The 13,849-nt window shown below is 30.9% G+C and overlaps 1 protein-coding gene across 1 annotated transcript in view; it reads left to right on the forward strand.

The window, feature by feature from the left end:
• The window catches only part of LOC118188513 (lutropin-choriogonadotropic hormone receptor-like), a 458,217-nt gene that overhangs the window by 317,065 nt on the left and 127,303 nt on the right, over positions 1-13,849 (forward strand). Inside the window, exon 3 of the mRNA XM_085827357.1 lies at positions 11,067-11,141. Coding sequence (XP_085683483.1) covers positions 11,067-11,141 — 75 coding nt within the window. The remainder of the gene's footprint in view (positions 1-11,066; positions 11,142-13,849) is intronic.

The following is a 13,849-nucleotide window of genomic DNA, read 5'->3' on the forward strand; positions in this document are numbered from 1 at the left end:
GTATTGTTTCATTTTATTTGCAAGAGAAGTGGGGAGTGAGGAACATAAATAGTATTTTTTTCGAGCTGACAAAAAAGAACATTTTTTTGTTTTATTTTGTGATAAAACATATTTTATTTTTTAATTATTTATTCTGAACTGAAATAAAATTATATATAAAAAAAAGGAAATTTGTAGAGACGTTAGGTATTTTTGGAAGTAGGCAAGATGAAAAATTAGCAACGCCTTCGCCGAGAATGGAACCGTGGACCTCTCAATTACGCGCTGAGCGTGCATACCACCATACCACGAAGGCATGCGAAGAAGGCGGGAGAAAAACCTTCTAAATTATCCTTTCATTTTCAATATTTCAATAAATATGAATTTGCCCATCGAAACGCAATTCAATTATCCGAAATTTTTCAAATAACCAGATGAGCCTATTTATTATGCACAAATAGTTAACTAAGTTAATTTTCCATACAAAACTCGCCTTTTTTTCCCTGATAAATTACCTTCCAGATAACTGACTATCCTTTATTTTCTATTATTAATATAATTTGAAATGGGATAAATTGTTTTATTAAATTTCATGATACAAACTAGACTGCGAAGGTGATTATAAAATGCTTTCGCCTCGGTTGCTATGACAGTGATACGTGGAAAAAAGGTTTAATTTAAAGTATTAATCTTTTGATATTTATCAACAAGTTCAGCTCGTATTCCATTTATGCCCCGAAGTGGGAGCAAACGAACAGAGCTCGCATTACAAATTTATGACTGACAGATACTCCATATACTTGGAAAGAAAGAATTACTTAATGTTGCATCCGCCGAAGTGTTAAGTTATTAATTTCTCCCCGGAAATGACATTTAATTTAGAAAACGATATTTCTAATATTTAACGGATAATATAATTTATGAGTTTTATTGAGTATAATACAGCCAAGCTTTAATTCGGAAATTCAATTATTCTTCCGTAAAGTATCTTCCGATTAGTTTTTCAGAATATTTAAGATTTCAGTCTTTCTAAATCTGAAAACTTTGAAACGCCGTTAACATAAAAGTATATTCGGAATTGGAGTTTTTTACTTTTAACAAAGCCGATGAGTAACGCACTTGAAGGAATAAACTACATACATTTAACATGTATAAGCTTAATATGATAATTAAATATGATTTTTCTTTATTCTTTCGAGCGTGCTTCCAATGGATTTTTAAAAGATTAAACTTGAATAGAAAATGAAATAAAAAAAGAAAATCTGAAAATTTTCAGATTTTGTATTATGCCCAAAAGGGCGGCTTTTTTAACGTTTTGTGTGTTACCTTTATTTATTAAATATCATGTTTTTTGCACTTAAACCACCTAAAATTCAGTTCAGCAGCAATATCACAAAATGCTTAAAAACAGCATATCTTTAGAATTTCCGATACGCAGTCTCGCGTGCTGGAGATGAAAATGTTTTTTGCATACAGTGCTCGCTTTGAAATCGTTGAGTTTGTTAATCAAAACTTCGTTACAGTTTTACAATAATAAAACTAATTCGAAATTGAAGATTTGGATTTCCAGGTACTCATGTTCGGTTGCCAGGACTACATTATTGAAACTTTTATGGCTCAAGGTAGCGTTGTTTGTTTTCATAAAATGAGAAGCATAGATCCATTCATGTAGATTCTTCATTACTTAGTTTCTTTAAATAAAATACATAGCGATACTATTTTGTGGCAACAATATGAAACGTGAAACAACAGAAGAGCAGAAAAGCAGAAAGGGAAACGACGCAAAATGCTGTTTCGAGCTGGGTCTAACGCCCCTTTGGGCTAATTATTTACTTTTCAAATCTTTAGAATGTTTCCATAGCCATACTATTTTATTCATAGTAATAATATATCTGATTTATCTAATTTATAACAAAATAGTTTTTAACAATCCAGTTTTTTCCCGCATTTTGAGACGAACTTTATCTAAATTAAGTTTCAGTGAACTTTCAAAGAATCTGAAGGAAAGAGCTTTATTGTTATTTGTAATATTTATTAGGCGAAAGTGCAAAGCTTAATAAATTTGAGTGGAATCTCATTGTTGTTACATTTTGTGGAATCTGGTGTTTAAATATTTTGTTCCAAAAGATTTAACTTTTTTTTAATTTAATCGAATTCAATTACACCAGCGGTTTTCCACGTTTCCACTAACGCGTACCATCTAAAAAAACTGAAAAATTTTAGTAAAACCACTACACATTTTACAATTTTTCAATAGAAATATTAATATTATTGGCATTTGCACAATCTATTGGTTGTTTGTATTAGATATGCATACATTAAAAAATATTAGATTAAAAATTGGTTACTATTTTAATTATCAAAATTTAAGCAATAGTACTTTAATTCTAAAATTTAGTGCGAAACCTGGGGGCCTGTTTCTTTATCTTATTTCACTTAGTTTATGGTCTTATTTCACTTAGTTTTAACCGTAAATTAGAATCCACTTTTAATTTTGTCCTGTATTTGTTTTTCAAATAAAACATGGAAGCACATCCTTGTTCACACAAATGGGTTGAGCAAAAAGGTAATGAAAATGATTAGCTTTATTTTAAATCCCTTTAATTTTTTTTTTTTTTTTTTTTTTTTTTTTTTTTTGATTCAGCTGAAAGTTAACAAGTGTGCTCTTCAGTTAGAGCTCGATCACAGGAAATTTTTATCAATTATTCTTTTTTTTTCACTAGATAAAATTTCAGCTGCATTTGAATAAAATGGATTATTTCAAATCCAATTTTCTTCTTCATAACCCTCAGGAAAATACATGTTGAATTTATTTATTAATCGAAAACAATGGTTTTTTATTGTCGGATGCTAATTCTTCTTTTATTTTCAAATTATTCTTGGTTAGAAAAATTTCTAATTAGTAAGTAAGAAGTAAAAGTAAAAAGTAAAAAGCTTAAAATATTATTATCCAACTTTTTGATTATTATCCCAAGTTTCTTTTTATTGCATTTATTTTACCTCTAATGGTAAACAAATTAACACTTTCTCTTTGTAATCCTAATTCTAATTCATTTAACTTTCCAAATATCAGCTACGTATCCTAAACGTGCCAATCATAATTGACTAAATAAACAATTTTAACAATATTCTTATTCACCAAATAAACAATTCAAGTTTTGAATCGCAGAGGAAATTTTGAATTTCTGATCGAAGTTCAAAAAGAAGATTTAAAACTTTGCTTCTGGATAACCACCTTATTGCGGAATGTAACAAAAGCGTTTCATATTCACTGCCTATCTCTTAGCATAAAATAGAAAATATTGTTTAATTTAAAGCTCGGCTTTTAATAAACTGTGAAAATTATCAATCAAGCTGCGAAAATTACCAATTTTCATTTTGCTTGATTCAATTTTCAGGCTTTCGGGAATAGTTTTGGAATAGAGCAGTGAGTAAATTTAGTTTCAGGTGCGACTTTCTTTATTTGAGAAATAATACCGGAATGTTTTCCTGTTATAACCCGATCTCCGTCACTGCATACGACAATGCACTTATTCTAAGGAATATCATTCTCAGGCATAAAATTATCATTTACTTTGAAACTTTCATTTGCAGTTGCTCTGCCGCAAACAAATTCACAAAATAAATACTATTCGACAACTCGTTTATCCTTCCTCGAAATGTATATAAACTAATCACAAACAAACAAAGTTTGTTATATCAGTACTTTCATCCAATTGCAATGCAAAACTCACTGTGTTTCATTTTTAGAATAAGAGTCTCTTTTATGGAATTTGCCATTTCATGAATTTGTCGACTTACTGTATCATTTGATAACGGAATATTATTAAGTTCCTTAGCCGCTTTTTCGTTGAATAATTTTAAAACGGTATCTTTAGCTGCTCGTAATATAAGGTTTTCTTCAATGGTTGTAAGCCTGCCCAGTCTTGGCAATTCTTAAGCTTACCAGGTAACTAGATTCCAAAGCTTTTTCACTTGAAGTAACAAAACATTTCATTCCTTGTTTACTATTTTTGAACTCCTATTATTTCCTCTTAAATTTTCTTTAGATTTATCCTTTAAACTGCCATGCTTAGATTCAAGATGTCTTTTAAGAAACGGTGGTTTCATACTTTGATCGTTCGTACTTTCACGGCAAACAATACATTGAGGTTGAATATCCATTTCATCTCCATTCCAAGTAAACTTGGAATGAATGATAATTGAAACTTGGAATGAAATTGGAAACAAATAATAAATAACTTTAATTATATTTTCTACAAACAATTTTTCTTTTCTTTTCAGTTTTCTTAGAGCTAGTAGATTGGCCCTGATCCATCACCTGTGAATCATCACTTTTCCGCTTAGTCAATCCTGGCTATTTTTCCATTTTGAAAATTTAAATTTGTATTATTATTTTTTCACAAATATTTAAATTGCAGGTATGCTAATAAATAGATCAGCTCTATAAGAATTAATGAGATACTATTATCTTTTTATAGTGTGTCAATCTTTTTATAGTGTGTGTTTTATAGTTCGACTGCGTGCGCAGCCAATCCACGTCATGTCGTTTATGTAAAAACTGCTAGCGCGGCAGTGAACTAGCTCACTTCGCTCTTAGCTGGAGCATAGTTGTTTGAATTTTAGTTTAGTAGATTTTGTTATTTCAGTTGTGTTTAAAGTTATGGTGTGTGTGAATAAAAGTTATGTTTAAGGAAAAGGAGTCATGTCAATTCAAAGATATACACCAAGCACATAACCACCACGACACTAATAATAGGAACTTATTTTTATTTCCTATTAAATAAAAAATCTATTTTTATTACTTCTTTTGAAAATATCATTTATGACAAATTTTATTATGTCATGGCTAAAAGAATATTTGTTAAAATAAAAACGGATTCTGTTAAAGTCTATGAGCGGCTGTTGACCTTCCACAGCTCAGATCGCATAAATTTAAGAAAAAACTTAAACAGGTTGTTGGTGTATTTAATTTTTGAATTTAATAGTTAAAAATACTTTATTTCTTTGCGTACCATCTATTTTTCTCTTGCGTACCACCGTCTGAGAATCGCTGAATTGCACCATGTAACTCAATGTTATTAAATATAAAGGTCAAACTGAGGATGAGTTACACTTTTAACATATAAACACGTTTTGGTATTGTAAATAAAACCATTTTTAATATATTAGAGTAATGGTTTATGAAATTCTAATTTTCATCTGCCTCTTAGTTTGCCAAACTTTCTTGCAAGAAAAAGAATTTACTCCTTAAAGTATTCGATATATCAGCTATTTCCATCAGAGGTCAATTATCTAGTTCATAGGATTAGAATGCTTAATATTCTCTTGAAACAAACATTCCTCAGCATCAACTTCCCACCCTCATAAGCTTAATAAGATAAAGTCTGTCTTCATTGGAGAAACGAATTTAGTTTCATGCCCATTGAACAATTTTGTAATTACTGAGTTTCATCATTGTGACGTCTGTACAACAGTGAAATAAGGTCTACTTTTTCTTTGTCATTCGTGTGTTGGAGGAATTCTGGAACTCGTTTCAGAATATTAAAATCTTGCAATACCCTACTTACAACAGAACTGTAGCTGTTCGTACAAACTGGGACAGCGGCACATCTGGATAATCGAAAATACGAATAAATAAGTTATTTCCGTTTAGACCAAAAATGTATTTACTGCATTGCAAATGATAATTGCATAATGCAAGTAATAATGTGAAATATTTGCATTTTATACCCAAGGGGAAAATTATGATTCTCAAAACAAATATTCAAATACATATACAAAAGATTTTTTTCTATATGTAAAAGACTAATAAAAGATACTGGTTGCGTTATCAACATACTGAAGCTCTAAAATTACTAATGTGGAGAGAAAAACCGACATAACGTCATCATGCTTATTTAGTTTATATTTAGAAAAACACAGCATTTGTTATGGCCAAATAATAACCGTTGAAGTAAATAAAGAACAATATGACAATATTTTTCCGTTAAAGTTTATAAGCTGCACTTTCTCAAACATTGCAGACTAGCTTTCCACATTTCTACTTTATCACAGTCTCTAGAGGCTGTGACAAAGTAGAAAAGGTCATAAAATACTGTTAGTTTTTTATGAATGTAGTTTCCAGCAAACAAGCTGGCTGTATGTTACTTTCCACATGTAATGCATAAAAGTCAGTTTTCTATAGAAAGTTACACACCAGCGTCCGAGGAGACACTCACACAGAACACTGGTAGTTTGATTCAGATTCAAATCTCAGGATGAGTGTCTTGAAGATTTCACTTATGGGGTACGTAAATGCGAGCAGTTTCTGTTATAAAATCTGGCCCGAAGGCTTATCCTCTTAAGGATATAATCGTACTGTGCTTCGCCACAATCTGATAAATCCAAATTCATCGCTTAGCCCCCCCCCACCCAAAAATGTTTCCTGAGACCAATCCTCGCTTGTTGTATCATCAATTGCCAATATATTAGATTTCAATAACGTCAGTAAAAGAGTATTTCATTCAACCCGACCAAGCTATTGCTAAATATTGATTTGAAAAGATTTAGTTTTTAACGACTTAGTTGTTTGCATTGACTAATTTCTTAATTTAACTTATTATCTGCAGTTAATGCACTTGTGATGCTATATGCTTCTTCAGTCTGCAACAAATACACTGTGACTGAAATATTGATTTTAGTACAATAAAGTCTGACTGGAGGAATTGTCTTTAGAGCATAATATAATCAGACTTCTCCCAAATTCTATTAACATCTGCAGCCGACAATTAAAGCAAAGATAACAGCACCAAATTTTCCCATCTTCAGCAACTGCAGATCCAAATGAGCAATTTCTGCAGTAGAGAGAATTTCGATTCAAACGCAGCTGCATATAACATAATGCCGAACTCCACATGCTCGAAACTGAAATAATTCGTTCTCATTTTTAGGCCCGTACATGGCACAACAAGCAAAATTAAATTTTGTTATAATTAACAACGAGTTTAGTTTATTTGATTAAGTGTAACTACTTTTTATCTTTTTAGTTATTTAAATTAAATAAAATGATAATACATTACATATAATTTAACTGAGATGACTGAGTAAGATGTATTTTAAAGAAATCTGTAAATTAATATAAAGGATATGTATAATATATAGATTGACTTATAGTATTCAGCAAATGTGTAATCTTTAAACATTAACGAAACGTAGTTACGTAATGTATGTCGGCTCACTGTTCTTTGTTTGCGATGATGAACTGCTTAGCCGAATGTATTCATTTTCTATCACACACGAATCTAAAAATATCTAAAAGAATTTGACTTCGTTAAGTCAAATTAGCCTCCTATAAGAGGGCAGCATTGTTTTTTGTGCATGATGGTTTTTAGAGTGAAATGTATTTACTTAATGATACTTTTTCTTACTTAGTTGATTTTCACTTATTTTTAACTGTGTAGCCTGTGTTAAAATAAAGTACTGTAATTAATAAATAAAAGCTCTTTCACTTGTATTACAATAACTAAGAATTTGTCTTGCAATTAAAAGACAATGTATTTATCAATAACTTTCGATTACCAGGTGGGTTGTGGTTTCAGTTCTAGATATTTGGAATATTTTAAATTTGTCCGAATATTGGATGCTATTTAATAAAAAACTAGAATGTTAGCATAAAATTCAATCACACATAGAACAGATGATTTATAAGTGATATTAATTTTATTGCTGAAATGCATTTTATTGATGCTATGATATTAATTTTATTGTTGAAAAGTGTTGCAGGGTGGTTTAGTGGAACTGTATGATGGAATTGGAAAATTGTCTTAATCTCATGGCTATCTTGAAAATTGGTTTTAATCTCATAACTTATGAAATGAATCAAATAAGTTTTGTTTTCAGAATATGGCATATTAGTGACTTGTTGGTATTTCACTTTTTAGTAAAAATATACAAAATGTAGGCTTTCAAGTATCCCCTCCCAGAAAAAATGACGAATGGAAAATATTTTTCATAATTGAATTAGTGGAAAACAAACCAAAAAAATAAAGGGAAAAAATGAAAAGGAGAAAAATATTGACGTGCAATAAAAATCATTTGAGGCATTATTTAATTCAAATTTTCTTTCTTCTAAGGTTAATTGGAGAAGATATACGAATTATGCTAAAGAAACTGTCTTTTCCTCACAGTGTTTGTGCTAAAGCTTATAATTCGAAAGCGTGAATTTTAAATGCAAATTTCCAGAAGATACCAAGAACATAAATTTCCAGTTCAAAAATTTTAACTAATAAATTTAAGCTTTTATACAATTTCTAAATAAATATATGTGTTTTTTTCTCATCTCGTAAAAGTTCTAAAAGGAAAAAAAAAGAGAAAGATAAAAAATGAACCTTACACACATTATGAAACAGCCTTTTGCACACATTATGAAAGCTGATTTTTTAGATTGATTAATTTTTCTAAAGAACATAGGTAAAATGTCAGAAACAACTTGCTAATTAAAGTTTTTTTTTTTGCAAAGAGCCGCATAAATATAAATTTGTTAAGTATATATTTCATAAACAGTGTCGCATGATCAAAGATATAGACTGAAATTCTTTTTTTATTCTTTCCTTAAACTGTAATTATGAGTCTAAGATCAAATATTCAAGAGAGATATGATAATGCAATCTTTATTAAATCTTCTCCGTATGTGACATCAAATTAGAGTTTTTAATTACAAACTATTAAAATTCCTTTTTTTAAATGCAATACATTCAGTTTTTTTTTTACTCCAAAATATAGATCAACCGTCATTTTAAACAAAAATTTATTTCTTTGAAGCAGATTTGACACAACACACTTAATTACACTTATAAGCACTTAATTACACTTGTCTGAGGTGAAAAAAAATTTTGAAATTTTTATTATTCTTAAATTAATTTTGGTTTTAAAATTTGAAAAGGGTATAAACTATGTATTTATTACTATATATTTTCATAAGTTGATTTCCTTTTTGCTCCCTATTGAATATGCCGATTTTTGATTTCAGTAATTATAAATCCGAATTTAATTTAATTATGCAGTTAGTTAAGTGAATAAAACTGAGCAAATAAACAGTGGATTTAGGATTTATTATTAATTTAACTACAAGTTGCGAACTTTTAAACATATTTAAAATTTTTATTGTCTTCGAAAGATACTTAATTTAGTTCTTTTGCATAATGAGGAAAAAATGGACTTCTGTACTATTAGCAATGAAATACAAAAAGGGGTAATAAAGTGATATTGTATAAACATTACAAAAAATAAAAGAAATACCAATAAAAATGTAAATTAAATAAATTTCTGATGTCTTTCAACATTTTTATTAATGCACTTCCCTAATTTCTTTGCAAGAATCTCCAAGTATGCTGACTTCTTTTTAAAACTTTACTCGAATATTTTTACTAATGTAAATTTAATACATTCCTAGTTAAAGAATTTGATATTTCAGTTTATTAGTAATTATTTATTAAAATGCTTCATAATCTCCTTAAAACTGACTAAAAATTAACAGAACTGCACAAAGCATAAGGGGTACCAGGTGTTTGCCAGTTGGGTAAGCAAGTATCGCCTTGCCACGCTAATTGCTAATTGCTTGTTCGGGATGGAGTTTCGAAGGAAGGCTTCGAGGGTCTCGACCTTCAGCCACCAGCCTTTCGAGAGAATTTCGGTTCGCCATATATTTTCTCCCTTGCCGCGCGGACACTTAAGAGGTTGTCACTTCTAGCGACAGTCCTGCTAAACGGGACTTTTCTGAGAAATGAAATTCTGATAGCACTGGTTTAAACGGGAAGATTCCTAGAAAAAAGAGCCCCGCTGGAAGCGAAGTCCCGCCTAGCTGGGGAAGTGATGTTGCGGTTATGCAGGATTTTTTCAAAACTCGCCGAAAATGTCTCTGTTGGAATTCTGTCTCGGTTAAAGATCAACCAATCAGGCGAAAATTCTGCTTCTGAAGGATCACATGATCCCAGTCTGAGCGATAATCGATTACTGTTTGGCGTTCAAGTCTTTGTAAAAAGTGAAAATAGTAACCTAGCTACGTGGGTTTCTGAAAATGTGTGGGTTCTGAGAATTGTCCCTTTCGACGTCCAGTCCCGCGTAGTCGAAACCAAATGTGATTAAAACTTTACAAATATCCATCCCTTCTCCGGGACTCGAGCACCTCCATTCGGTGCCTCAGTCAATGACACTAACACGATCCCGCCTGGGCGGTAATAGAAATTAACAACAAATTCTATAGTAAATGCATGTAATAGCTGTTAGAAGAATGCGTAGCTTCTTTTAATTTTTTAATTTCAGTAGTCATTGTGCTGTCTCTGTGTACATTTCAAGATCTTATTTAAATAATATATAAGGTGTACTACCTTATATATTATTTAAATAAGATCTTGAAATAAAGTTTAAAAACTAAGTATCCTGGTTATTTTAAAATAGTTTCCCATTAAATAATGCATTTGAGAATTTATTTGCTTTATGTACTTAATAGTAATTTGATAAAAATTTACCGAGTGCTTTTAATCATCTAAGCATCTGTTATTAAACTGTAATTTATATTTAAATAAATTTACTGTTCTTACTTTCTAATTTATTAAAAACAGTTATTAATGATTATAGAAAATACTAGCAGAATTTTACAGAAATTAGTATTTTTCTTACTCTGTCAGACAAATTTTATAAGCCTCTTTTAATATCTAAAACAATTCAAGTGATATATTTGCTTTTCAGTTTTTCCCCGTATTATGCAAATAAACCGTTTGAAAAAACTATGTAATTTTCAGCTAGGGTTGGAAAATATTTTCGAAGCTGAAACATTAGATTGTGAAAAACTTTGAAAGAGGTTTGAGCATTTACTTTATCAGTTGTACAACAGTTTTTTTAATTCTACTCTTGATATGCTACCATAACCGGTTTTTTGTATTGTACAGTACTTTTCAAAATACTTAAAACGTGTTAAATCGCGTATATGTATATCTCTTCTCTTTGTCTAATAAAAGAAATTATAACTAAAGCAATTTTTTTCTATACTTTTTATGTTATTTATTAATTTGGTACTTTTTTATGAATTTCGTTCTCATACTTTTCAGGGTACTTGATCGTGTAAAAGAACTGACTGAAATTGAAGATGGAGCCTTTTATGGGCTGCATATGCTGAGAACAATGTAAGTAATCTTTATACAAGTTATAAGGTATTTCTCTCGCCTTCTTAGCTTGCCTTCCTAGGGTAGTGGTTCTGCACGCTGAGCCGGTGTTCCAGAGGTCCGTGGTTCGATTCCCGGAGAAGGCGGTTGCTAAGTTTTCATCTTTCCTGCTTCAAAAAATAATCCTAATATCTCTAAAGCGGCGCCCGAACTAAAAGGGTCGTGGATGATGAATCTCTACACCCAGGATTTGGCGATTGGGTCCCCTAACAACCCCAATCGCCCTTTAAAAGGGGGAGTATATAAGGTATTTCTCCCGTCTTCCTAGCCTGCCTTCGTGGTGTAGTGGTCAGCACACTAAGCCGGTATTTCAGAGTTCCGTGGTTCGATTACCGACGAAGGCGCTTGCTCATTTTTCATCTTGCCTGTTTCCAAAAAATCCTAATGTCTTTACAAAGTATAGAAATTTCAGTCATACATCTTCACCCACTGATTCAATAACCGTTTAATTGTCTGCTGTGTTTTAAAATGGAATCTGAAAATTAAAGAAATGAACAACTTTTAATTTCTAAAACTCTTACTAAATGACAAGGGACTGCATTATTTTAAAATATAGCAGTTCAAACGCACTCATTGTCGTTTTCATGAGATTAGCCTGATATTAACCACTAATTTACAGTTATTCGGATCAAAATTTCAGTAAAAAATGCTGCAGTTAACAAAAAACGTGATTTTTATTGTTCTATCAACCTCTGAAATACATTTTCATTAAAAATTCAAAATCCTTTACTTTCATAAGTATGAGAAAAACAAATCAAAAGAGAACAAGAAAAAAGAAAACTAGTACTTTTCTTCTGTTTTAATTAGTATTACACTCAGTACGATGCAGCTAAAGGGTCCTTACCCAGTGCTGGTAAGTCTTACTTATTGTAATTTATATATTAAATTTACGTATGTTACCGGAACATCACTATTAAAGTTCAATATTATGTATGATTTGTTATAACTGCGTTAGATCTTGTAATCGATTACCCTCCATTCCAAGGTCATAAATGTATTTTCTAATGTTATAATGCGCTATCTGACCAATAGCATCCAAATATCTACCAATTTTAGTAAGAGATTAACAATCATTTGACTTCTCTTCTCGTCCAACGTGTATTCCATTAGCTGTTATTTGTTAGCTTGCTAGGAAATCTTCATTACATTTCTCAGTAGGTGTTTATTCTCCAATTTCCTCCATGTTTTTTCAATCGTATCTCAATAATCCAATCTTTACATGCTTGCACATGGGAAGGATGATAAATTAATCCCCTTTGAACTACTATCGTAATTCTGAAGGCAGAAAATCGTTCAAAATGTCAACATAGCTAAAAATAAACATTCAGTAATAGTAATTAGGAACTCAGTTCGAACCTTAAAGCGAAACCGAAAGACGATGTCTTCCGGGCTAAATACTTCAAATGTAAAATATACTCAAGCAGATAGCCTGTGCCACCTTCAGTGCCTAGATTATTTTGTAAGGATTATGTTAATTTTATTAACAGTTAAATTTTAAGTTAAAGTTCCTTTCCTATCAAATTCTTAACTTCAACTTACTACTACCGGCCAGAACGTAGTTTTGGAATCACTCTGAATACTTAATGAGGAGGAGCGGTATTTAAACTGCGAAGTCTACTTAATGAGTTAGAGAGTTTCTGATTTGCGGGCGTCTGCCTTTGGCTACTCTCTCTCTCTCTCTCTCAAAGCTGCTATTACGCTCGGCCGTACTCAGGCCCTTCATAAGCTTCGTAGTCAACTAGTGGTAAGTGGCCAACTCGATTAGAATCCTAATAGCTTCGGCTATATCTCTTTAGTTAATCTTATTTTTATTTTATTTCTTAGTCTCTTAAGTTCAAGCCCAAGTGTCGGCTTTTATTGTACACTCTAAGGCGGAGTTTTGTTAAATCTTATTTTAATAATAAAGGGTTAGTTACTCTTCCATCTTGCTGATTCTTGTTACACGAACTTAAGCGATTATTCGCTAACTAGTTCTTAAGATTCGTCACTTTCTACAGTAACTGAGAAATACACTAGTGAGAAATTTACAATTTCTTCAGATTGTCAGAAACCAAAGAGAATTCGCCACTACAGGACATTCTATTGCCAAAGAATCTATAGGTTAAAAGTTAGGTTTCTTAGATTCCAACTTTAACAGTTTCTTAATCCTGTTTTTGAGATTTGTAATATTTTCACTGCTGTTTTGCTGCAATTCTTTTCTGTATTAATATACGAAATAATACTCAAATCGTTTATATTGTTTACATAGGTTTTTCCTTGATATATATATATATATATATATCAAGGAACGGGAAATTAATTTAAAAAATCCTGCAATCAATAGAAACTTTTCCAAAGCTTTTACAGTAATAATATAAGTCTTATAGAAAACACTGATTTTATTATATCATCACAGAACTTCAACCTGTAAACCTACCTTCACTCAAAGATGTATATTCGATGCAAAGTTTTAGTTTTAGGGGGTGCAAGATTTCCTTTGTTATAACTTACACATCTACATTTACTTTCTTATAACTTGGCCTTTTTTTCCTCTGTCAAATAATGGAGAATGATGAGGCCATGCAACTGGAACATCCCAATGATAGGGATATTATTCTTTCAAGCACTTCACCTCTTTGAGTTGACAAGGACCATGGTTATGATGATATTTATAAAACCTAATTTACTAT

The sequence above is a fragment of the Stegodyphus dumicola genome, chromosome 1 (genome assembly GCF_044657685.1).
Source record: "Stegodyphus dumicola isolate Sdum_Otavi_A_Nest chromosome 1, ASM4465768v1".
NCBI classification, from domain to species: Eukaryota; Metazoa; Arthropoda; class Arachnida; order Araneae; family Eresidae; genus Stegodyphus; species Stegodyphus dumicola.